This window comes from Opisthocomus hoazin, chromosome 1 (genome assembly GCF_030867145.1).
Source record: "Opisthocomus hoazin isolate bOpiHoa1 chromosome 1, bOpiHoa1.hap1, whole genome shotgun sequence".
In the NCBI taxonomy this organism is placed as follows: domain Eukaryota; kingdom Metazoa; phylum Chordata; class Aves; order Opisthocomiformes; family Opisthocomidae; genus Opisthocomus; species Opisthocomus hoazin.
The window spans coordinates 92,651,867-92,679,318 of NC_134414.1; the positions used below are offsets into that span (position 1 = coordinate 92,651,867).

At 38.6% G+C, this 27,452-nt stretch overlaps 1 protein-coding gene across 6 annotated transcripts in view; it reads left to right on the forward strand.

The window, feature by feature from the left end:
* The window catches only part of CNKSR2 (connector enhancer of kinase suppressor of Ras 2), a 232,638-nt gene that overhangs the window by 95,433 nt on the left and 109,753 nt on the right, over positions 1-27,452 (forward strand). For 5 of the 6 annotated variants that reach the window (XM_075429438.1, XM_075429455.1, XM_075429429.1 and 2 more), the window contains exons 6-8: positions 33-152; positions 6,738-6,797; positions 11,959-12,027. In XM_075429438.1, coding sequence (XP_075285553.1) covers positions 33-152; positions 6,738-6,797; positions 11,959-12,027 — 249 coding nt within the window. The remainder of the gene's footprint in view (positions 1-32; positions 153-6,737; positions 6,798-11,958; positions 12,028-27,452) is intronic. The other variant, XM_075429465.1, reaches the window with a different exon arrangement.

Below are 27,452 nucleotides of genomic sequence, written 5' to 3' on the forward strand. Positions count from 1 at the left end.
TGTGACATTTTGTTTCCTCTTTTTCTTCCTAGTGTAAAACTCTCTCTGGCGTCTGTGATCACATTATCTCGCTTTCTTCTGATCCACTGGTTTCCCAGTCTGCTCACCTTGAAGTGATCCAGCTTACAAACATCAAGCCAAGTGAAGGGCTGGTAAGAAGTACGCAGTTAATCAAACCCATCATCCAGGATGAGAAACCGATTTTTTAAAAATAAGTTGTATATATGGAAAGGAATAGGACATTGTAGCCTTATTTTATTTTAAAGTCTGAAAATGGTTCGATTTCTCATCCTAGTCTGATTTCTCATGCAGCTGGGCCAACAGGGAAGTACTTTGTAAAGCTCACTGATGTATGCAAAAAGTTTAGTGAACAGGGAGAAATGAGCAAGAAGTTCTTGCCATTTATACCAGCTTCTGAAAAATGGTTCAGATTGTTCTAGGATCTTGAAGTCTGAAGGGATTTAAATTACAAAGATCAACTCAACCAAGAAGTTTGCGTGGGCTTATGCACAAAACCTGTCAAATTCTGGAATATGCTTCGTAGTATCTCTGGGATATAAAGCTATTTTGTAAGTTATTCAAGGGCTCTACAGCACTACTGAGAAGTAGCTGATTGAATTTTATTGCAAAAACTCTGCATACTTAATCAGGTGCTTTCAGAGGCTCAGTGCAGCCGTCCTGTGTTTGTTGTTCAAGAATTGACCATTGGTCTTTTGTTTATGCAAGTATCCCACACCCACTGCGTGGAAAAAAGCAACCCTGATAACAATTACAGCTCTACAACTTTACATCACTAAGAATATCTCTTCCCACAATCCTAGGAGGTAGTAGAAGGTGATCAGAATACAGTTAACCACTTTTTGCCTAATGAAACAGATTTTACAACTTCTGACCAAGTTTATTCTCGTTCCATTTTCTTGAATAAGAAGGACTACTGCTGTGCTCTTTGCAGCAGGTTTCTGAAGTTGTTTGGATGGTGTAGTTTTGGAGACTATTTTGGTTTGTGGGTTGGCTGTTGTTGGGTTTGGGTTTTGCTTTGGTTTGGTTTTTTGACATATTTGGTATGCCAAGGTATTTAGAGCAAATATACCCTAAATTAATTTTCCACTCTTTCCGCAAATCACAATTAAAATATGAGAAAAAACCCAAACATTTGGGTGGGTAGATATTGCCCTATCCTTTGTTTTAATCTGCTATTTGTTTTCCCTTCCTCTACTGGCTTTCCTTTTTATCTCCGAATCCATTTCAGACTAGTCATCCAGGCTTTCAGTTTTTTGTGGATTCTCTCCTCCCTCGCTTTCTCCTGTAATTTTATCTCTTCCACCAGCTTACTGCAGTCAACCTTTCAAAATTCTGTCTTTTGCTGTAATGAAGAAATGTTTTTCCTCTTAACCACCTTTTTTTGGAGTTCTGTCCATTTTTATCTGAGCTTGTCTTTGTTTTCCTTTCTGTCTCGTGACTGGTGGGGTTTTTTCCCCCTCATTTAAGTCTTTCTGTAGGGTGGTGTCAACCCCCAGTGACTGAAAAATGTTGAGCAGTATTTTCGTAAATAAGAATGTGTTTTGTGGGTCTCTTCCTGCTGAGTAGCTGATCAGATAAAGAATCTCTTCCCCCTCTGTGCCTCTGTTTTATACCCTCTGTCTGTCTTGTCTGTTTAAACTGGAAGCTTTTAAGGCAGGGTTTTTTCTTTTGATATATATTTGTAAAAGAGCTGAACAGGGTCTTTGTGCTGACTGAGGACTGCTGTGTCATTGTCATAAAAATTATTATATGTATTTTTTAAAAATGGAAAATACCAATTGTGCAGTATACAGGCCTTAGAATGATACAATGCTATTTTGATATGGTCTTTTTTTTTTTCCCTTTCATCCGTGCCTGTATGCCACTATTCTGTTGCCTCTGTATTGTGCGGTGTCTCCTAGATTGTGAGCTCTCCAGAGCAGGAACTGAGGATGATATATTTGTGCCGGGAGGGTAAATGTCGTACCTTTCAGTTTGTTGTAGTGCCAGTCTTACTAACAGATCATCTTTGTTGGGTTGCTCTTGGTGCTCTGTAAGAAAGCTTTGCTTTTGGGTTACTGGGCTTTTTGGGTTTTTTTGGTTTGTTTTTGAAACTAAATTAAGATCCAATATTTGTGTATCAGTACTGTCCTGTTGAGTGCTAAGTGTGTCAGTTTAAGAATTGACGGTGGAGCTTGGAGTTGTGAGTATCTTCTGCACATCAGGAGCACTTGGATGAATGTGAAACATGGTAACTTCTGGACCTTCTTCCAGGATCTGTGCAATGATGGAGATGGAAAAATGCGTTATTGTCAACTTTCTTCTAGATTTTTGACCCACATGATAGTTCTATGCTGACTTTACCAATCACTAAATAAAATCTTCTATAAAGATGGAAAGACTTCAAATAGAAGGAAAAGGACAAGGACGGATGCTAACTGGGAAGATTTTTTTTGTCACCTAGCATAAATGGAACATCTAACATGTCTCAAATTTAGTGTCTGAGAAGCTAAAGTAGATCAGGGAGAGAAAAAGGAAGAGAGAAGAGAAGGAAATAAGAAGTTTGGACAACCACGCTATTTCCCTAAACTCGTATGGTAAATACAAGATGGAATTGAGAAAATGGTTGGAGTTTTTACAACTTAAACCACATTGGAGCACTATCAGGATGTTTTAATTGGCACAAAAAGTTCCTTCGCTGTGTTTGACTTTTTTTGTGGAAACGTAAGTATCAATCAGAGGTAAATGTAAATTGTCAGACTAATATGTTCCTGCAGAAGAAAAAGGTAATTGTGTTACAGGGTTTGCAGTGTCTTACAGATAGTAAAACTAGTTAACACCTGTCAGACAAACAGACTAAATAACCTGGCAAGCAGAAAATGTTATTAGGGTGTGATGTGGGGAAACTCTTGCAAGTTATGGGTGGGTGGGTTTTGGTATTGCTTTTTTTTTTTCCTGTTTCTCTCCTCTATCCCTGGTCTGTTGCCCAGATCTGGTTATGTGACTGGCTGCAGACACATGTTCTCCAGTGAGTGTTGACGTAGGAAGAGGTATGGCCTGCAGTGGCTGTGAAGTAAGGGTGAAAAGGGAGTTGTCAGAGTAGAAAATTCTTCTAAATAGCTCTGAAATTCATTAATGTAGTCAGCTTTGCAACCAGCAGCATGTTCCCATGAATAATCACTTCTTTTTTTTTTTCTTTTTTTTTCTTTTTTTTTTTTTTTTTTTCCTTTTTTTTTGAGGACTCGGAAGTTGTTTTATCTGTATCATTAAGGAGAATTTAATTTTGTGTGTTTTTACACTGTTGATGTTCTAGAAAGAGAGAAAACTAGCTAGCTTGGGTAGTATCTTTGGCCAGGAAACAGACTTAAAAATATTACTGCTTGACTGAAAACAGTGAGTGTGTTTAGTAAAGAAGCACAATACCGTATGCCTTTTGTTAGACAAACAGCAGGTAACCAAGTTACAGCTACCACTTTTCCTTGGGAAGTTTTTCTTTAACAGTCCCTTCCTATTTTAATTTTTTTTAATATAAAACAGAATATCAGAGAACTGTGGCAAGGGTTAATCCTGAACTTCAGTTTTTCCTGTTCGTATTATAACTTTAATCATAGTCAGTTCAGGTACTATGATGTGATTTCAAGCAGTAGGTATTCAGCTAGCTTGCTAGATTCGGGTGAATTCACCAGAACATGAGACTGACTGTTCTGGGTTCCTCTTTGCCTACTGAAGCAACCACAAAATGAACCTGTCATGCGAAAAAGCGCTCATAAAATACAAGTCATAGATACAGCAGAGTGTAGCTGGTGGCTAGCTAGAAAGTATTTTCCAGGAATCCAGTGTACTGCTGTTGCTAGTATTTCTCCTGAGTTATTTGGCTTGAAATATTGGAGGAGCTGGGAAAAATTACGAAGAGGGTTCTGAGTACTGTTTGGAGTTAAAGAGGCATGTGCAAATTTGGGGGACTCTATTAAGATGATGTCACAGTGAAAGAGTAAGAGTTCAGTTATGTGTGTGATAAAATGGACCTAGTATCTTCTTTTATTTTTCCGTTGCATAAAATATGTTAAAAGTGTATCAGATTCTGTTTTCATTCTTTAAAAAAAAAAAAAAAAGAAAAAAGGTACAAAGTCTCTTTTCTAACCCTAAACTGAATAATATTTTATTACGAGATAAAATGTATGGTTTGAAATTAGACTCCTACCCATAACTGATCAGGACAATCTGTGATGTAACTAAGTATAAGTTACCTAGCCTTTAGTCTAGGCATACATTTGTTCTTGATTCCTACGGTGGTTACCTTATGGTTATTTTAATCATGTTAACTGCATTATTCTTCCTTTTATTTGAGCTAACTGATTCTTGTAAATTCATATGGACCAGGGCGTTGTCTTTGGATACCTATGATGTGTACCTGCCAATCTGTTTCAGTGCAAGTGAACGGCACCCGCACTGATCTCCCCAGTATTCTTGGTCACTGAAAGTGCTGTTGATACTGTGCAGCCACAAGGAGGCAGAGAGGGGGGAAAAGTGTAAATGTCTATAGTATTCTTATTTCCATTCCGGATCAAACATTAAGCCAGAAACATTCACTTCTCTGTACCATTTCCTATCTATTGTTCACTTAAGGCATGGAGGAATGTGGGTGAAAGGGCAGCTCATCCTTCTATTGCAACAATGTTACCTTTTCCCATTTAAAAACTGCTTTGTAAACAGAAATATGTTGGCTCTTGCAAAATCAATGTGGCAGAGTACTAGTGTAACATTTATTAATTTTGTACAGGTGCAATAAAAATTTTTTTTTTTTAGCTTCCCTCTTCCCTTTCTTTCCCAATGCATCGACACTGTGAACAATCAGCATGCAAAATCTTGGTCTTAGCCTTTAAAGAAAGTTCTGCAAAAGTTCTTTCTCCTCTTTTTCTTCTTGAAAGTCTTTTAAATTTCTGGAAAAGACTACATCAGATGTGAATTGCACTACGCCATGATAGCATACTTGGATGACCTTACTATCCTTCAGAATAGTGCTTTGCACAAAACTAAACACTGTGTGACCATTAAGTGTGAAACTTTATCCTCTGCTTTCACCCTGAGGTTTGAAGTTGAAAGCAGTAACTCGCTGTCAATAAAAACAAAGACGTGACTTTCTTCAGAAATTGCTCTGTGTGGGGACCTGACTTGTAGTTCCTGTCACCGTGAAGTCACCGTGATTTCAGCTCTTGCCATGTTGCAGGGTGTATCGTCCGGTCACTTAGATCCAGATCCTAAGAGGGATTTAGGCCCTGGTTTTTGTTGCTTTGGAGTAGGTATGAGTACCAAATAGCAGATATCGATGTATATGAGCCTCTTGTGTGGCTCATTATCCTGTCTGTAAAATGTGTCTATATTAGTGTTTCCCTACCTCACAGGGGTGTTGTGAGGGTAAATGTGTAAGATATTGCCATTCCATATTTGAGATCACTGAATTAAGCATAAACTTATGTGCATGGAGCCAATCAATGAAAAAAATTGCTGAAGGTGCATAGAGGAGCTGGAAGTTGATGAATGATGCTAGAGGCTTCCTATCTGTGTTGTAATGAGCAGATTCTTGCTTTGTTCTCTTCTGGCTGTGACAGCCCAACATGACAACTGCATTTGATGCCATTACTGCTATGTATTGTGCAGAGAAAAATAGTTTAGTTTCGAGCCCCGTCTCCTGAGAAACTACTAATGTCCCTTTTTTTTTTTTTTTACTGGGGATGTCATCCACTTTGTTAAATGGGGAGTACTTCCTTGTCCCCACTACCAAAATGTCTGGGAGTTCTTATCCCAAATTAGATTACTCCAACCTGATACATCTTCTTGTGCCTTTTTACCATACTTAATCACCAGTGAGTGCACTCTTTTCCTCAGCTAGGAACAGACTTCTTTGTGGCACTGATTAAAAGGAGAAAAAGCTGGTTATGGAGATAATGTTTACTCAAGCGCTCAGTATTTACCTGCTTTCTGTGAACTGTTTGAGGGAAAGGAGATTCCTCAGAAGTTGTTGAATGCTCAGCGTATGCCAGTTCTCTCTCCTTTTTCCTTCTCTCACTGTCTTGGTGGATGCTGTTAAAATGTTTGAATTATGACTTAAGACGAGAAGTCTGAGACGGTGTCTTAGACTACCCATGCAGGAACTTCTGTCAGTTCATAAGCTATCCCTCCTTTACCATATATTTTTGAAAGAAGTGGGGTAGCTAACAAAGTTGACGTTTTAAGTTTTCATCATTGAGTTTTATAGCTGAACTGCTCACTGGGGCTATCGGAAAGTCTTAGAGCCGTTTTGCGGGCACATTTCAGAGCATTGGTTATCAGTTTGACAGTTGTATTTGTAGCATTGCCTACCAAAGTCTTCTGCAGCTTCCAAAGCAAAATGGAAGTATTGATCATCCTAAGACAATTTGTTATTCTGGGTTTTTTTTTGTAATTGAGTAGAGTGCATTTAAAAAACTGGGGAGTATTTATGGAGACGACTGTGGTAAAATGCTAATTAGGGCCAGAATCGTTTGGGCTGTTGTTCTCGAAGTGTATCAGAAAGCACTTTCCAATCCAGAGACAAATTCCTCATGGCATGTATTGAAAGTCCACGAATCTTAAAATAAACAGAGAAAAGAAAGGAGAAGAAAAAAAGGCTTTTCTTTTAGAGATATGCAAGTTATGTTTGGATGGTGATGGTTTGTGAAACACTTTAAAAATTCTTTCCCATGATGTCTTTTTCTTAGGGTATGTACATTAAATCAACATATGATGGTCTCCATGTAATTACTGGAACAACAGAAAATGTAAGTATTGTTAATACTGTATGTTCAGGCCTGGAAGCCTTTTTGACCTTACCTGTGGTTTATGCTTTCCCTTTGCTATAGACTACATTTTGCTTGCAAAAGTGTGCTAGTTGGCTGTTGAGGACCAATAGCATGTTGGACGGCAGAAATGCTTGTGCTTGTTTACCTCAGAATTGAAAAGAGTTTTTCCCAGTTGAGGACCAGGGGCATCAGTTTTGATTTGTTCTTGCAAGACACCTAAAATGCTGCAGTTGATCAAGCTAGGAAGTAGGTGTCTTGGAGTTACCTTACTCTGTGAATAAAAGATAAATGTTTTTATTGTATATAGGCTGATATGCTGGAGTTTGCTGCAGTATTAGACAAAGAGCTTTTATATTTTCCATCTATCAAGCTTTATTTTGTAATAAATACATGCATGGAAATGAGGACATCCCTTCACATTGACAAATAACCATATATTTCTGCATGAACTTCTTAGTAATGCTTATAGAAAGGAACACTTATACCGGTGTACTAATTCTCACTGAAGGTATTAAGCAATGAGCAAAACATAATAGACTACTTTTCAACTGTCTTTGAAATACAACCTGCTTTCCTTGTATACCATATTTAGAGAACTGGCTGTCGGTTAGGAAGCGAGCAAAATGATCATTTTTGGGGGGGAAAGGCCTCTATCCATAATCTTCAATGAATGTGGAACAAGCCACTAAGCAGCACTGAACTGTTCCGTAATGGTTTAGGTGATTCCTTTCAAAGAATTTGATGGCATTTTCTTAAAATGAAGCTGTCAGAAATGTTTGTTTTATCCTGCTACTGTGTGATACTGTGGAAAGTGCGAACTACCTACATGGCATTTACAGCTGCTGCCTCTGATCTGCAGTGAGGTTCTGTTAACATCTCAATAAAACAGGAATATTATTGTCATCCCTTCGTAGAAACTGCAGTCTGATAGCCTTTCTTCTTTCTTTTTTCTTTTGCTGCAGGCAGGATATCCATGGGTTATACCCAACAGATAATATCTGTGGTAGAACTTCTGTGAATGCCACCTCTCTCATAATAAGGAAAATGTAGAGGAATTTTAACCTTGAAATCAAATTTCTAGGGAGTCAGACCTATGGCTACAGATATCATCAGTAAAATTAGCAAAAGCTTAATCTAGAAAACACATGAAAGAAAGAGGATGATCTTTACAGTTGAATTTCTTTCAGATTAAAAAAGGAACCATTTCTCTTCATGACTTACTAATATTGGATTTAATTTCCCAGGGGCAAAGATAAAAATAAAATCTTAATGCATGCCCTCAAAACTCTTATCTTTTGTGATTCATGAATATAATTTAAAGGCATGTCAGGAAGCTTCAGTTGTGATGACTTTTCTGCTTTTGTTACTGACCCTTTCACTCACTGTAATGCGCTGGAGGTGCTCACAGCAGACCAAGAAACTGCAGTCTGCTATCTAGGGAAAAACCTGTTGTATGTTAAAGTGTTTGTGGAAATCAGTAATGCCTTAGAGAAAGTTAAGGTGTCTACTCTTTTAGACACACAGTTGCTAGCTGCTTCATTTAATTTAAAAAAAAAAAAAAAAAGTGTGATTCTGATAGATGGGAGGAGAAATATCTAAGCAGCATGGCCAGAGCAAGGTCATGATGGTGCCAATGTAGTCTGACCTGTTGATGTTGACATGTTTACTGTTTGTGATACAATTTAACTTCTAGGAAACAGCAAGAATCCAAATTCTCTTCCCTTTGAACAAAATTTTGTGGCCTTTTTCTTTCCCATTCTGCTCTTCCGATTGAGACATTGGCACAACTTTCTGGCTGACGCTTTCCTGAAAGATCAGAGAGAAGCACTTGTCTTTTTAATAAACACAGCAGCACAGCAGTACTAGCTGCGTTAATGTAATGTAGTAGGTTTTGTAATCACAGTTCTGATTTTCTGTTTGCCATTCGAGGTGTTTGATGCCCAGCTACAAAGCCCATTAAAGTTTGGATCTTGCTGTTCAGCATTCGGAGTCATCTTTCCCAACACATCAGCCCTGCAGTTCAAAGCAGCTGAGCTCTGAAACTTGAACTGTGAGAGAGCAGCGTTCCTCACAGGTCACTGCCCCATAAGAGCTTCTCTCTGGTGGTCCTGTAGCATTAGAGCAAGCTGAGCTTTCTGGTTCGTGTCTTCTCTCTTTTGTCTGGAAGTAAGAAATCTAAAGGGCGTATTGGTCCAGCAAGAGATTACAGGTTTCTTGTTGAGTAGCCCTTTCAGACCATGTTGGAGAGATTCTTTTAATTCACAAAATAAATGTATTCTTCACATAAAGGCCATTTTGTAATTTGCTTTTCCTAGAGAAAAGAGTATTTTCTAAAGTAATAGCATACGGTGCATCTCCAGCAGGAGCGTGACCTTGAAGGGGATGTTCCCAGAGTCCCCACTTACTGCACACTGCTGGAGTTTTCCAATTGCCCCTGGATCTCAGGGAAGAGAGGCCTTTCAGAAGAAATAACGCCAGTATCTCCACTGTGGGCATGCAACAAATGTGCTCCCGAGGGTCTAAACTGATCTTTTAGATAGTGTGGGTATACTGGGGGAATGGGACAAAGACAACATTTAGCCTAAAGGACAAAACTGAATCTATTCTGAAGAAGAAATCCTAAGAAGATTCTGAATACCTTGTATGGTATCAATGTGCAAGCCTCAGCGACAGGTACTTCTGCCTGTTTTTCAGCTTCCTGTTGAACCGAATTACCAGCTAATGAAGATATAGCTGTGATGTGACACATTTTGTTCCTCCTAGTAGGACTTCTTGAATGGATGTTTTGCTTAATGATCAGCATATACATCTGAAAAAAGAAAGAGCTTACCAGTTCTCCTCTGTTTTCCTCAAATAGTGATGATAAAAGATACTATTTCTTTACAGCAAGGTCTATATTCTTTACTTGAGAGGAAAAAGCAGTAAGGAACAAGAGTTACATCCTCTTGATAAGACCACAGCCTTGAGACTCCTGTATAAATTATTTTTACCTCAACTTGCAGTGTGTTTGAGGCATAACGGCAATGAGTTTTTTTAAAACGGACATTTCCATTTTGAAGGTTCTCAGACCGTATTTGCTGGCTTGGCAAACTGCTATACTAAATACCTGTTTTGTCGAGGTTTAAGCTGCAAATGCTGAAGTCAATACAGGAGAAAGTTTGTATCGTAATACAGTCCTGTAGAATTCAAGGGTAATGACACAAGATTTGCTTGCAATGGCATTGTGAAAGTCTTAGGCGTAACTACATCTGAGATAAAATAGCAGTATTACATAGGAGGATTATACAGATTGTTAGAGGTATGAATGAGTAAGTGTGAGTAGTGAAATGGCAGGCAGAAGATAGTTCATTAGAACATAATCACCAGTGTTAAAATTTTTCCCCAAGTCACTCATCCAATACCTTTAATGCTGAAATAGTGCCAAAAAATCAAGGCTGCTGTTCTTTACGTAAGTAAAATTACACTTCTGTCAGCCCAGCTGGATTTAGGATGTTCTGAGCAATGTCTTCTATGACGGAGTCATGAGTGACGCTTCTTTCAGCCTCATGTTTCTCTTGGATATCTTCAGTTTAAACACTGTGCTTAACTTAGGTCATGAATTACATGGAATTGTACTAGAAAATCATGGTGTAGCTATGGGACATGTGTTTTGAATGGGGATGTGGTACATAGGTTGTTACAAGCTGTCCACATTCCAGGCCTGGAGCATATTCTCTAGACGACCTGTTGTCTCACCTGAAAATGCATTTGATTTCATTCCTTTCTGGAAAATTCATAGCAGCTTTTAGGAAACTTGCTTCTGAGCAATCTTTTTTTTTTCGTAGAATCATAGAATGATTTGGGTTGGAAGGGACCTTGTAGATCATCTAGTTCCAACCCCTCTGCCATGAGCAGGGACATCTTCCACTAAACCAGGTTGCTCAGAGCTTCATCCAGCCTGGCCTTGAACATTTCCAGGGAGGGGTCATCCACAACTTCTCTGGACAACCTGTTCCAGTGTTTCACCACCCTCATGGTGAAGAATTTCTTCCTAATATCTAATCTAAATCTGCCCTCTTATAGTTTTAGAACCGTTCCCCCTTGTCCTATCACTACACACCCCTGTGAAAAGTCCCTCTCCATCCTTCCTGTAGGCCCCCTTCAGGTACTGGAAGGCTATGATAAGGTCACCCCAGAGCCTTCTCTTCTCCAGGCTGAACAGCCCCAACTCTCTTAGCCTTGTCAACCTTTCCAACTGTCAGTCTCACCTTCTACCTTTAAGTTGATTAAGTGCCTTCATAGACTGACAGCCACAATATTGATAGAAAAATCAAAGCATTGTCACTCTATGAAGAGCTGAAGGAACTTATTTTGCTCTAAACATAGAGGCGTTTCCCTCAGAAAACAGTTGGTCTACTGTAAATATAGAAGGCAGAAGAAGGGAAAGTTTTGGGGGACTGTCACTTGATGGGGGGGGTGGGATTTTTTGTTTGGATTTTTTTTGTTGTTGCTGGGGTGTGGGGTTTTTTGAGGCAAAAGCAAAGAAGAGAACTACTTTGCTTTTTAGAAGTGTGAAATTTGTAGGATTTTGATTCTGGTTGCGTTTCTTTCACCCTAATAATGACCCAGAAGCTAAGGTACTATGTAATTTATATGATCTTCCGAGGTGGTACCTAACCTAATCCTCACTCCTTGTGCACTCCTTGAAGAACAGTAATTTACTGAAGTTCTCTGCAACATCTTGAAAAACTGTAGAATAAAAAGGCAATGTTGTGAAGTTTGTTTGTGAGGAATTGCCAATTAGTCTTGATAGGTTCAGAATTCAGACATGGACAGGCTTTCCAGACTTAGGAGATGTCAGGCAGATTAAGACACTCTTGGCAGAATGAAATTTAAAAGAAATCCATAGGACACGGTTATCCTTTGATTAAAAAAATTATTCATACCTCTCTTAACATTTTATTGTATTGTGTACAATAGTACAGATTCTTTTTCTCCAACAACAATTGATTTAATAAATATTTCTTTAATTCTGTATTTCACAGTAGAATGTAAGTACAAGTCTAACCTGATTTACATAGCTTAGCAATCATACTGATGAAAGAGAGATGATGACCAGTAAGAACTGTATTCTTTATCATCTCTTTTATTTTAAATTCAGTCACCTGCAGATCGGTGCAAGAAAATCCATGCTGGGGATGAAGTGATTCAAGTTAACCACCAAACTGTGGTATGTATAACTATGTTCTGTGTCAATTGGAGGTAGAGGTGTCATGGCACATCAGCATGTGTAGAAAAATGTATTTTTGTAAGTCATTGTTTATTCTAACATCTAAACTTTCCTTTTCCTTTCTGAAACCACATAGTTCTTAAGTTCATAAGTTAAGCCCCAGTCCTCTGAGCATCACTGGAGATATGAAGTTAGGCTAAATAGCTGTGGCTTGGGAGATACATTAGGGTGTTTTCTGGCTAAACATGCTCTATTAATAGACAGTTGCAGTAGTGTAATAGAAGATTTGAATCAAAGGGATGCAAGGAGTTGGAACTCTTGTGCCCTTGTGGGTTTAAGATCAAGATTGCCTTTCCTGGAAGCTGGAAAATTTACTACTCCAAACCTACTGGAATGTGTAGAACGTGGTTTTCGAGAACAAAAGCATGTAAAATTCCCGTAGTGTGCCAAGGGTGTTTAGCTTAATTTTAGTACAGATTTTGGAACTTGGAAAGTTAAGATGAAACAAATCTTTCAGATATGACAGGCAAGAAAACTAATACCATGCAAATTGCTCTTTGTGTGAACAGATGCATGTTAGTTCCTGGTGATTTTATTTAGGATTGATGACCTGTTAAAATCAAATTGCCTTTTCTAAGGTGAGGCTTGGTAACAGAAAAGAGCAGACTGTCAGTGTAGAAAGCAACTATTCTTTTTCCAAAGTATAAGGTTTCTTAAGAGTAGTGAAAGTCAATATATGGTATTAATTACGTGTGTCCTTGCAAGGAATTTAACTGACAGAATAATTTCCTATATTAATACAGCAGTTGTTTGTTAAAAGTGTGTTTCATCATTCCCCATGGGGTTCCATTTCTAGCTTTAGGCCATTTTATATCGTCAGCTCCTCTGCACAAATTAGTGCAATATTTCAGTATACCCTCCAGCGAAGTTTTATATCAAATATACTGTACATGTGTGGAACTTAACTGATGGGAAGCAATCTTTTGAGCTCAGCAATGTAATTTGATAAATCTAAGGAGATCAGGGTGAATTTTAATACTTTTTTTGGCCATATAGATTCTTCACAAGTACTGTATCCCGTGATTACTTACATGTACAGTTCATGACTAATTATTTTTCTGCACTAAAAAAGGTTATGACATCATTTTAATATGAAAACTATTTTAGAATGTTATTGTTTTGGCTATCAAAACGTATACACATCTGAAGAAACACATAAACAAGCATTCAGTTGTTATGCTAGCTAGTTTTTCCAAGAAATTCTGATGATGCTATATAGCAAATTTGCCTTGTCAACTTGAAGATTTCCAATCAACTAGGTATTTATTCTAGTTTTCTTGGCACATCTACACTGCATTTATTTGATGGAAAGATCAGTTTCTTACTTCTAACAATAATAATAAAAACATTTTGACAAGGATGAGGTTTTCTACCTAGTTAGATGGAATTTTGAATGTAGGATTTGGGTGTTTCACTTTTACGTCAGTGAAGCTAGGTATTTTGAGATGCACAGAAAAAAAGTTGATTGTAGTTCTAGGAAAAAGGACCATAGGAAGCTAAGACAAACCTAATTTAATTTTTCAGCAGTAACCTTTGGTGTAGACGATATGTATAATAATAGACTAAATCACACATTTACATATGCTCTTGTTTTGTTGTATCAACAATATAATTAAAATAATTGGCATCTCTGATATTGTATACAAGTAACTTCCTTGTATTTTAATATTGCCTTTCCACAGTGAGAGTCAGCTAGCATTCTCTTAGAAATGTGGTCGCACCTCCCATGTCACCTTTACAAAGGTGCACTTCATTCACTTTCCACTTTGTAGAGCCTAAATATTCGGTCTTTTCTGTAGGTATTGCAGCATTTTAAAAATCTTTCTATTTTTTTTGGCAAGAGTGGAAGTCAATCCACTTGTACTCTGGACCCTGTCATAAGGAATTTACTGTCCAGTTCTAGGAATCTGTTTTTCTTGGGAGAAGAGGTATCCTTTTACAGTGATTTTTACTTAGGAGATAAAGGATTCTGAAGATACTACATTTTATCTTTTCTTTTTATTGAATTTTTTCACACTTCATATACTGCTTAGCACTTGAAAATAGAGGATCTATTTTTCAACTTGCCTCTTGTAACATCACACATTATCACTCATATTGACTATAAAAATAACTGTGACTATGTTTTTTAAATATCTAACTCCAAAACTATAGCGAAGTGTTATTCACATGTAACTGTTATTTGAGTGATGTCTTGTAATTGGAAAATCAAAATCTAAGAAGACCCTAAGTTCAAATTTTAATTTATTTTAGAGGTTTTTTTTTCTGTATTTTCTTTAGTTATTTCGGTGTATTCTGTTTGTCAAAGTGAAGCTAATACCTGCCGTCATTACTCTATATTTCAAAAAAGGAATATAAATATGGAGAAATTCCACACAATTATTTTAAAAATCCCACTTATTAGCCAACACTTCTTACAAGAATCACGTAGCTTTCAAATAAGCAGCATGACAAAGTAGAATAATTAAGTGACTTATATTGTTTTTTATAATAGGTGTCCTAGTATTGGGGGTCAATAGTTTTAAATTCTCTGTTGACACCCTCTGTTTGCTTGTAGTGATGCTTAATCTTCATAGTATTTCTTCTGGCAGTGAAATCAAAGGATTTCAAGTGATTGCCCTAATCTTTTGCTGTGTTGATAGAAAACACGTAACAAGATGTATTCTACTTATTGCTGGCAGGATGTCTGGAATGTAAATATCTTCTGAATTTTTAAAATGTAAAAATAATAAGATTAAGCCTAAAGTCAGTGAAAAGTTAATGTTCAGAAAATGGTTCTTTAAACTATGTTTTATTGAGGTTAGATAGCTATGTGAATCTTCCATGTCAGTTTTGCCTTACAGGATAGATTTTTTTTTTAAATCGCTCTGTAACAAAGAGGCATGGCAAAATTTGAAGGTCTTAGGCACTGTCTTCCCTTAAACTTCCCTGTAAATTTCATCCTTAATCTCCTCTAAAAGCCTGTCTGTCTAAAATATTTCCAATGTAAATAAACAAAAAAGTCATTCAGGCGATTCGGAATTTGTGCTGTACTGCAGTACTCACGTTTCTGCCCATATATTATTCAAGAGTGTATTTTGCCTCAAGATAGTCCTCCTTTTAGCCAACTGAAAGTTCAGGAAACAATATTATTGCTTACATGAATTGGTGCTGTTTGCAGTACTCTTTCTGGTTGCATCAGTGATAAAGCTGTAGAGAAAATACTCCAGGCGGAAAACAGGGAGATAAAGACTAAGGATGGTGTAGGAGTCTTCAATAACAGACTGCTCTTGTGTGATCTCCTGTACATAGTTTCTTTATTTTGGAGGCGTTTTTGGCACATTGCATATTTTTCTAATATAAGTATAATAGGACTTACAGATTTAAGACAAGTATGATATGACATATGACAGACATGTGGATTCCCAAAATTTGTGTTTCTTGGCTAAAGCTCATCAGAACATAAGTAAATATAGATGATGAAAAAATATGTTTAATTTGGCAAAACAGATGAATGTGGTCACGTATCGATCTGGTTCATGTAGAAGCTGGTATATTTAATGTCTGTAAGTTACTGCTGAATTTGGATTTTTTTGGATCGTGTAGTATGTAGATAACACCTAGCTTTTATATGTTATGTTCCTTACTGTGGAAACTTCTGCGGGCTCTTGTGGGCCAAGCCAAGTCCACAGAAGTGAGTTGCTGGTATTCTTTTTTGTATTTATGGTATAAAAACTTTGAGATTTTGCTAAAATTCCTTTGAAACATGATGGATACATTTACAAGATCATACTTTGCTTTTCTGCAGAGGTAGACACATAAGAAGGGTATGATACTTTTCTAGATCCTTAACCTAACTTAATCTTTGCTTAGAAAAAAAGGAACAGGTTTGTAAGATTCATTGGACAATTAGGGAGAAGAGTTCAACTTCCACAGAACCTCTCAGGGTTTGTGGGGACATAGCAAATTCCAGCTGGTAGGAAATGCTGAACTTGGGGTGCATATGAATCTCTGGAGAATGGATATGCATCCAAAATGGAATTTGTAGTAGGTGTCTTCTTATTTTGGGAAAAACAAAACAAAACACCTGTAAGTAGAAAAATGATGTTGCAAATATTTCTATTTGGTTTTTCTGTACTGTTTAGCGGATCCATTTCAGATCCAAGCTAGTTTTTTTTTTTTGAACACAAGTGTTTCATTTAAGGCCTTACTAACTTGGCTTTGAAGGAAACAGTATTTCTAAAGAGACTCAGTGGGGAAGTGAGCTGGAAGAGTGTAAGGGAGGGGACAGCAGTGTCAGTCCATGATTGTGATATTAGATGCTTGACACCTTGTACAACAACTTCCCCTGTCAACATCTTTCATTTAAAATATTTTTGTTCTCTTAGGATGCTTGATTTGAACAATAAAACAGTGCAGCAAGATCATAAAAGTTCAAAAGAAATATGCCTTGTTCTCAGCTTCCTTTTACTGCTATCATGCGGGTGCTTTTATGGAAGAGGAGATAGAGTAATAGCTCCCAAAGCATGATTTTAATCCTTTCCAAATCCTCGGGCTTCCTCTGTTTATAATGGTTTGCTAAATATTAACACAAATATTTTATTTTAAAGGTAGGTGGGGTTTACATCAAAAAGCTTTTTAGGGGTATTCAGAAATGTTAGTGGAAGCCTTCATGGAAGTAACCTAGTTCTCTGCAGGGCTCTGTCCTGAACTCTCTGTAGTTTCTCAGGATATGAGGACCGTATCTTGGTTTTGGCAAATGAAGTCTGTCCTCCAAATTCCCTCTCAGAATTTCAGTTTAATTCTTTATTCTTACTTTACAGTATCCATAAGTATTGTGTAATACTGATAAAGGAACTAAATTCTCATGATCCTCTCAAAAGTAAAAATCTTTCTGTGAATTTGCAATTTCCTTTAACATGGAATTTGTGTTGAGATTAGATGGTGTTATTCATGGTCGCTTTTCTTCGTAGATGTGCAAATACACACACAAGTATATTATTTTATATACCATATGTCAGGGAAGTGTGATATTGCAGAAATGAAATGTGCAAGGGAAGATGATCTTTTGTTTCCCCATGGTGAGTGCAAAGGTTTTTACATGAGTGTAAATGAAAAAGAGAAACAACTTGACAAATTTAACAAATGCAGATGAATTATGTTGTGCTTTCCAAGAAATAGTCTCCAGGGAGAAAGGATTCTCAGGTACGCTGAAGAGGATGTAGAAGTTAGTCTTTCAAGGAGTTAGGAAAGTGCGCATGTGTATGTAGATAGATTTCATTTTAGTTTTCCACAAATATTTTTCAAATGAAGTAAATGTTTAGGAAAACAAAATTAATCGAGGTCATTGGCAGCAGCCACATGGATAAAGTACCTCTGCTTTGAGAACTGTCCCACGCTTGTTTTCGGATTGGTGGAGTTTGAAGGAGTGAGGACTCTCCTGCCAGTTCTGCAGCACAAATGCTGGATGCTTTTGTCCAGTGAATCTGTTTTCCGTTGATCCCTGGGGCTTGTTCAGGGTTCATGTGTGAGGCACACACCACTTTGATGAGCACAGGCTCATTTTTATGTAAATAGCGTGGTGTGTCAGTGTGGGCATCCGCTCGCACTTCTAACTCTGGCACGACAAATCAGCTAACAAACAAATCATTGTCGCTTCTGTGTTAGATAGATCAGCATAAGCTTGGCCAGCCCACGCTGCTTCATGTTTCTTCCAAGCTTTAAATAATTTCCCTTTGTTCATTCCACATGAAATTTTCATGCTTGACTACACACCTGTGTTACCAGCCAGTGGAGTTAGTTCAGTTGCAGCAGAAAACCACGCTGTGCTGCCTTTCTGCAGCTACCTGTCTCCTAGAGGGTAACAGTGTTAAGCTATGTGAGCTCTTCTCCTTCAAAGTCAACCTGCTGGGCTTGGCAGAAAGCATTGACTGTACCCCAGAATGGAAAGGGAACACTGGCAGGGTCACTCATGAGTCACAAGTGCTTGTGGAAACTGCTTCCTACTGCCTTGGGCTTCGAGTGGCAGATTTGGTCCTGTGACCTGGTCACCAACGTCCCACTTTCAGTGAGCTCTTTATCTGTGCTCCAGAGCACCTGGTCCCAACCCGCTGCTGTAGTGTTACGGTGCACTGCAGTACTTGAAGAATATATGCTGGCCATGTTAAGTCTCCTCTGTGGGATGGGTACACTATTGATGGAGTTGTGTAACAGTAAAGCACTGAGAGGTTCAGATTACTATAGAAGGCGTTTCAGGAAGAAACAGAAGAAACTGGTGCAACAGGAGGTGCCCATTCTCTCGTATGATGGGGACATGGGTTCAGTGGCCATACACTGTATTTCTAGATGTATTCACTGCCAGCTGATGGCCATTTGGTCACCTGTTGCCATTTGCTGCGTCCCGCAGTTCACTCAAAAACACAGATTTGTTTTGTTGGGTTTTTTTTCCTCTCCTGGATGTACCCTAGAATGCACAACTCTAGTATTATTGAATAGTTTACTCAAGTTTACTCATGTGATTAGATGAACATATATGAAGAACCATTAAGCAGATTATTGAGCTCTTCTATTATTTTTCTTCGCAAAACCAGTAAGTTCTTCTCTAATTGATGACACAGACTGCTCTGTATGGCACTGACTACAGTTTGGGAATAACACACCTGGGCTGACTTTGAAGGCACCAGTGTCTCTTTTAGAAGCAGTGTAACTGTAGTAAGAATTCTGCTGCAGTACCAGTTGACTTTTTCTGTGGATGTCATCAGTGGGCCTTCATAGTCTCACTGTTGGTGATAGCCAAGTTACTGAGTCTGTAGCCAAATCAAGTATTTTTATACCAGCTACACTTATGACCACAGTCCTGAGAATGTATCTGCTAAAAACTGCTGCAGTATTCTGTGGAGTATTCTTATGGTCTGATTGTTATATTCATCTTGCTATACAGAACATACTGGGAGATTATGTCTTTTAATTTATTTATTTTGTGCAGTTGTTTTATGTTTTGCTTTTTTCCCCATATAGTAGTGTTTCTATAGGAAAAACAAAAAAGTCCTCTAAGAGGTGCTGTAAATGGTATTAATATTTCCAACAGAAATATTGAAAGACAATGTACTTCCAAAAGCTTTTGGCATATATTCCTGATAAAAATTATTTTCATACTCTCATAGTAGGTGCTACCGAATTCTAGTCTTGGTACAATTTGTATTTCCAGGCAATTTAAGTTACAGTGTTAACAGTATGTTCTCGATAATGCAAATACTGTAAATTCTGCAGTTAAAATAACTCTCTCAAAATTTTTTAGTCTCTGATGTGTGAAATATATTATTAGAGCATATGTTTTATGACCAGCAGATAATAAGTAGAATTTGAGTTTTGTATTGTTAACTGTGTTGATGCCTATAGAATAGAATACAGATTATATTACTCTTTTTGTTAAAAGGCTTACTGTTGGTGTAAATTCAGGTATGTGTATTTGGAAAGGGAGGCAGCTATTATTTAGCTGCTAATAATCTTCCTTTTAACTGAGATGATTGCTGAAAATTGAAGTACACTGTAGAGAGGGAGGTGAAAGGTAAGAAAAGGTGTCTTCAAAGTTGTGCAAATTAATTGGCCAATACTACAATTGTGCACAGCCTGGACCACGTGTGAGTTAGGATTCAATAGTTTTGAATACCTCTTTGCTTTCTGCAGGTAGTGGCTGTGTAAATTACACAGCTGATCTTCAGGTTCCAGCCTGATCTTGTGTTGCATATTTCATTATCTTATTCTGATGAAGCTAGGAGGCAATTGTGAGGATGTGTAAGATGGTGATAGTTGTTGTAAAAGTAGATCAAAACAGTAAGAAAACCAAGTTAATGCTGTGTCATGAGGGAGGCAAAATTAAAGCGGGGAAATTCTATGCCTGATTTGAGAAGATGTACTCTGAATATGTAAATTTTTATTTAAAAAATCCTCAGTACTGACTTAGAACAAGCACCTCAGTGGCTTGAACGCTGTATGTAGTCTGTGCCTAATTATTTTAATAGCAGTAAAATAGAACAAAAAGAAAAGAACTCTCATGGATAAATAATTACTGCTTTATTATGACAGTTTCTTTTACCTCCCTATCCCTGTCCTTCCTGTAGCTAAGTGATGCTACATAAGTTCTCTGCTCAATTAAAGTCTTTTGGGGGGTTATTTTTCAGTTTGCTTGGTTATTAGTGACCTTTAAGCATTTTTTTTTTGCCATTTCTTTGTACATATGTTAATTTATTTTCACTATATGAATTCAGTCTCAAGAAACATCTGTTTCAAGGACAGCAGCGCTATTTAGCTGCAGGGCAGCTGGGGATCTCAGGAACTTTGTTTATACATTGGAAAGTGGGAGAGGTCAAAGACTGTTGGAATTACTGACTCACTGGAATCGTTCTAAAATATTAAGCTATGATAATGTACATTTAATCTGAAGCAAAATTATTTATATATGTGTGCATGCATGTATGTTTATATATATTTGCTATTTTGATTCCAGGCCAACCATTTTAGGAATTTAAATATGAGAATATGCAATGCACGCACCCACATGCCTCAGATTCCCATTGTGAGATGTAAGCACGCAGCACCACAAATGCGTTACTGTAAGGCAGACATGCTATGGTGGGTTAATACTGCAGGGTCACTCCTGAGGAGTGCGTTCCTTATGCTGCATGAAGTGTGGAGAACTTGGCTGTTCCCTTCCGCCCAGGAAGGATGAGGCCACCCACATCTATACTCGAGCTTTATCTGTGAGAAGCTGGGGTGCGATCCAGTCTGCCTAAATCCTGACTGAGCCTTCAGCTTGTGCTACCGACTTTTATCAGCACTTCCCTGCTCAGCATTAAAGTTTCTTTGGTGCTCGCCTTTGGCCGCCCAGGGATGCTAAAATGTTGCTTCTCAGGCAGTGGGGGCCTGTCCCTCGCCAGGAGCCCTGCTGTTGTGGAGGCAGGCACCTGGCCTCTCCATACGTTCCCTGGAAACTCCTGAAAATGAGGCCAAGGGAGGACTCAGTGGCAGCACGTTTATTCATAATAGTTTAATGTCTGTGCCCTTGCTGAAGAATGGATAGGGCCTGCTCATCAGAACGTGGCTTTCAAAGCCTGTTCCCTGCAGTATGTGTGTAGTTTGTATTGCATTTATATTACACAAAAAAAGTGGTCACTGGTAATTGGGACCAGAACCCTCATTTCCCTGCTCACAGCACAGGGACCTGGTGGTTTCTTGCCTGTTGTCTGACTGGGTTTCATACTCGTGTATTCCCGTCAGCACAGCGCTTTGCCTTCAGGGAAGGCCTTTAACCTGAAATTATGAACATCTTCAGACACCCCTCTAGGGTTTGAAAGGCTGAGTTTAGTTCCTCTGAGGCTAAATAATGCTGAGATGCACATTCCACAAGTGGATGGAAGCCTGGATGAAAACTCTCCAAATTGCTAGTACCTGTCTCTTCTGGTTTTCTGTACTCCCGGTTGAAGGGAGAGAAGCCTTGCAGTCATTGCACTGGAGGTAGCCAGTCACTGCGGGGAAGACCAGGTACCTGAGTGAGGGAAGATGCTTCAAATTTCAGAGGTACACCAAAGCTGAGTGAACTGAAATCAACCCCATTTTTTAGAGCCATATTCTGAAATAGGGAAATGAGACCCTTTTTCCTCAAAAATTGTGCCTAGTCACTGACCTTACATCTGTAATATAGGTTATAATCAAACCCATAAAGTTGGAGTCTTTGCTGTTCCTAACAAATACACTCATTTATTTGTTCTAGGATGTTGCTAGCAATGACTCAAACGCAAAACAGTGAGGTAGCTCTGAACAGAAAGCTGATTTTTGTCAATGAAAAATAAAAGGTAAGCATTGTTATTAAACAGTGCCCAAGATTCAATTCAGAACTGATTCTGTGTCCCTGGATAATTCAAGTTGCAGTTGGTCTGTGGGTAAAACAGATGCTTATATCCATTACCGTGATGCTCGGTACTCGTGCTACTGACATTTGTGAAGTTTGTTGAATTATGGTGGAACTGAGCTGTGTGAATGCCTAAAAAGAGCCAAGTAATAAAACCGGTCAGGAGTTATGCTCCAGATCAGATACATTTTCTGACAGGGAAATGTTGTTAGAGCAGCTTGATGAGAGGCAGTGACTTCTGTGTTCAGCTCTTAGTTTGGGTCCTAACTTAGTTCATTCTTGGGAAGGTCTTTTAACTGTGAGCTGTACTTTATGTAGTCAAAAATGCATATAAAAATTACTTATTTCATAGTTTAGTGGCAGTAAGCAAAAGTTTTGATGAAACATCAGGTTTTGCTTAAGTAAAAGATGTGAAATTTCTTCAATGTGCTTCATAGAGAAACTGTGTTGTTGTGACTTTGGACAATGATACAGTGCAGTGTGATCAGTGACATTCTAAGGATGCACAGAATTGACTTTTTAACATCAGATTAAAATTGCATTTATTTAACTAATACAGCCAAGATACTCTTTGATTAGAATTGCAGCATAAGCAATCACATATTATTAACCTCTCCTCTTTGGGAGAAAACTGTTATGTAAGCGTGGACGTTCATTATCATGCTAGCCTAAGAAGCTGGATAAATCCCTGAAAGGCATCTGCTACTCTCCTGACAGTGCTTCCCCTACCACATACAGACACAGCTTTCATCTCTGTGGTAGTCTGTGTGGTAAACATCCTTCTGTGCTTTCGTCACCCAGTGTTTTCTGGAGGCGGAAGACCTATGGCCTTCCATTATTTTTTAACCTTTGCAGGCATCTGCAGCTGGGGGAAGGGAAGGAGATGCTTGCTACTAACATGTTTGTTTCACAGGGCTGCCGGCTGACCATCCTCATTTCTGGCCAGCATTCATGGAAATCAATCTGTTAATTTAACAGCATGATGCCAGGTAGTTTCTTGTCAGATTCTGACTTGCTTAACAGTGTGCTAGGTTTGATAGACAGTGATTTTGAAGAGCAGTGTTGTGAGGTTTTCTTCTTATGCATTAACTGTTATTTATAAAATACAAGAGGGGTGATAGATATGGAAGTTCTTAAAAAAACACTCATTTCTTAAGGTGAATACACTTTCCTCCTAGATATTTTATTTTTTTAACTGAAAACTGAGCAAAAGCTTGAAATGTTTGAGAAGTCAAAGAGCTCTGGCTGCATTCCACTTGCAACAGACAACAGTGAAAAAATAAGACTTTTGATTATCTCCCCATTCCAGTAACTCTTAAAAATTGAACACTAGGCTGGATTTTGCATATTTGCTTAGCAAGAAAACAGCATATGACTCTGCAGTTTATATTTAGGAGGAAAATAGTATTTTTGCATTAGAAGTGTGAAGATACTACTTCTTTTCCCTTTTACAAATCTGCAAGTCAGGAATTAATTACTGTAACTGGGGAAAAAAACAGTTTTCACGGAAGCAGAAAGCTCTCATTAACTTTCGTGGGACTCTGGTGACCCTTTGAACAGGAATACGCCTATAAAAATATGAACTCCGATCTATTTATCATTTGATTATAATTCCACCCTCTAGATGATGTAGTTTCAGTGTGTGTTAGATTTGCACACTGCTTTTAAATGATGCAGCTGTTCCATGGTTTCATGGGGATACATGTGCTGGATTTTTCAGACTGGATCTTGTAGCATCCTAAAAATACTTGGTTTAGGTCCATCCAATTGTATTTGAGCTGCCTGCATGCTAATATTTTACAGAGCTCTTTTTTGGCTTATAACATATGGCAGTACTCACAGAAATCAGGAATGAGCACAGGTGTTTGGGAATACTGTCATGGGTGTGGCTGTGTAAAAACAGACTTGGTGAATGGTCATGCTTACTTTCAGAAAGATTGCTACCAATTTTCCAAGCTTGTCATAAAGGGGGCAGTAGATTCATCTAGGAAAAAAAGGTCACTAGTTTAAGAACAACTTTTTAATAGTTTAAAATGTTGGAGTTCTTGGCAACTTAGAATAAGAATTCAAAATGAAAGTTCCATTTCAGGCCATTGTAATACTTACTGTCCTCCAGATGTGCTCGTTGCAAGCCAAGGAAAAGTTTGGGTCTTCTAAAATACATTCTTATCTTGCTCAAGGACATCTTCTTTTGCCAGGTGGTGTCTGGGGGAGCAGACCTCTGTAACCGCACGCTGGTATTTGGCATAGGTGCTGGGGTGTTCCGGGGTGTATGGAAGCCGGTGGGAAGCGAGCGGGAGAGACAGGGGAGGTGGGGACGATGTGTCAGAGCTGGGTGCAGCTGCACAGGGCTCCCACATGCCCGTCTTGTCCCGCTGAGGCAACCTGGGTGGCCCTGAGTGTCTCTGGAGCACACTAGTGGGGCTTCCCAGCCTGGCCACTACCTCTGGGCATTCTCCCGCCTGCCCCCTGTAGCACTGTTCATCTGGCCGTGGGGTGCTGCTCTTCAGGTGGCGTGGGCATGGGCTACCCTTTCTACCCCTTCTTCACCTTGGCAGTAGACTCCTCCAGCAAAGGTGCTGTAAGCTCCCTGGCAAGAACTGATCAGCACCACCTCTCGGGGCACCCTGTGGTGCTCCCTCACTTTCCCTCTTGCCCTAGTTCCCTTGTCTTTGCATGCTGTGCTCACCTTCCCTTGCTGCTCCTTGAGCCCATATTCCTCTTCCTCCTTTCTCCCCAAAAAAACCCTGTGGCCTGTCCTGCTCCAAGCTCCACCTTTCCACAAGGTGCCCCGCACTCCCTCAGGCGCCCAGACGTGCACCCATGCAGCGAGCACGTTTTCCACCCATCCGTCCCCAGGCAGGGCTCCCAGTATTACCCAGGGACCAGCTGTGTTGTGCTCGTGCCTCTGCTGCCCTGGGCCCGCACTGCACTCAGCCACAAGCTCCACTGGCAGCCAGGGGCGATTCAGGCAAAAACACAGTGCTGGGCTTGGGCTGCTGCTGAAGAGACCTCTCCTGACCAGCACTTGTTGATGGCACTTGGTTTAACAATGTAAATTTATTTTAAAGCAAACAACAGTAACTTGCTTGGCCCTTAAAAATGGGTACCTGGTCAGTATAGCGCACTGATTTAAAAATTAGTTGCTCGGGTTATTTTAATGTAATTGAAGTTGTCTGCTAATATAGTCCTTTTACTTACCTATTGCATTTTCAAATCAGTAATGATATTTTCTTATTGCTGTCCATTTTTGCAGCACACAAGCAGGATAAAGGATATGGTAGTGACTTTGAAGGCTCTGCCCAAAAACTTCATGATTAGAAGTCGAGAATTGGTAACTGTGGTGGTAATGAGAAAGGGGAAGATTCTGAAGAGAGATTAGAAAGAATAAATTCAAATCACACTTGAAAGAAAGCCCACTAAAATCCACTAAAGTGGATTTCTGGAAAGCAGTTTTCCAGATATATTCACTGCCTTTTCCTCTTTCCATCCTGACTTCCTCAAATAAGATTGCTTCTTTTTAGTCTGTGTCAGTATGAACTTTGGTGGGATCCTACACTATGTGGGAACTGAAAAGCATGCCTCCTACATGGACATCAGTTTCCTTCAATTTATTGTTGACAGCCTGTCGTGTGACTTGTTCCTCTTAAGCCAATATAGTTGTTTCTGTTTAGAAGATGAGAAGCAACCGAGGACTGTCTGAACCAGCCAGAAAACTCCTGTCAGTGAACTAAGTAAAAGCAGAGGATGAACTTCATTTGAAATTTATAGTAAACTCAGAATTTTCCTGTGAAAAATTAAGTTAAATTTTTTATAATCATGAGATTCTAAATTAAATACATAAGATTTAGTGCTTTGAAGTGATTTTTTTCTTTAATCCCCCAAAGTCTCATAAAGAGTCTTGATAATCTCCCATTTATTGCAATGTAAGTTGTAGCTGAAATACACGTTTATCTCTGCAAAGTATGAGAGTGCATTTAAAATAATTTTTAAACTTCTAACATAACCAAAACTCCAAAATTTTATTTATATTCCTCTCACTATTTCAGTGAGAAACAGATGGCTTTAAAGCACAGCTTTTGCGTGCATCATCCTACCAACTTAAATGTCAAGAATTTACATCCTGACTCTGTAACTGGGGCCACATCATGTTCTCCTCAAGTCTCCCTGTGCTGCTTTATTCAGCAGAAGGATTCCTCTCCAGAAATCTGTCTTCAGTTGTTACATTAGGGAATTAAACTGTATAGTCGCTTACATACACAGATACCTTACATGAACCGTAGGCCTTGAATTCCTTCTTTGGGGTAGCAAATGCAACCTTGCATATGGCCAAGGTGACATTATGGAACTATGGGGAATATATTGTTTCTAAGCAGTGGTGGAAGTCTCTCCAAGTAGGAAAACGATATTACAAATAGCAAAGTATTTTTTTTGTAAAGCCATAATATTAAGACACAAAGCTTGGACTTACAAAGACTTGTTTTAGATACTGTTGAAAAAGAACAGAGACTTCACCAGGGTGTGGGAATTGGGCTGAAGTTGAATCAGTTCATGTTTCATTTTATTCAAAGTATAATAGCCATATGCCTAGTACATTGGGCTGAAAACAGGAATTCCAGTCTTAGAAGTCATCTGCGGAAGGTGGAAAATATTCCATAAAGGTGCATGTTGTCCACACCCTGTTTGTTTGTTTAGAATATTATTTCTGTAGAAGTGCATCTTGGATACAATGAACTTTGCTGTGGTGAAAACAGGACAGGCAGGACGGGTAGGTTCACAGTACCTGAGGAAGAGTGGTGAGATTTGAATTGTGTCTGTGATTAGGGTTATTGGTAAGCATTAGTGTTGACTTAAGTGGCGTGCTCACATGGGAGTATCAGCTCTTAAAATTAGTGATATTAAGCAAACAAAGTGAGTTTAATAGCGAATAAGGTTAAAAATATTAGCAACAACCTGCATGAGATTACCTTGCTTAAACATAGGTAACAAATATATATTTGTGTCATATTGCACTATACCAATGATAAGGAACATATGCATTCTCTTTGTTCACATTGCCTGTTTGATTTTTTTCAAATATATTGACATGATATAGAGTAACCTTTTTATGATGGTGTTACCTTATCTCTTCAGAGTTCTAGATGTTTTTTTCAGTAAGAATTTCACTTCTCAATTGGATATTTTTCTGCTTAACGTTCTTGTACAAGTTGTGAAAGTAGGAAAGTATTTGTAACGGTGATCTTTTAAACTTCAGGCAAATTTACTCGTTTGTTTGGGGGGGGGGGAGAGAAAAAGGTGGAAAAGATGTCAAGTTTACAGAAAAATCACTTTCTGAGTGTACAGGCCAAGATTTTCAAGGGATGTGTGATTCTGTGTGTTGCCACTCTAGGTGCCAAACTTGAAAATGCAGAGACTGAATATCTCAAAGCATTTCAAGATATATACCTAAAATCAGGCATTACTTAGACTGAAAACCATT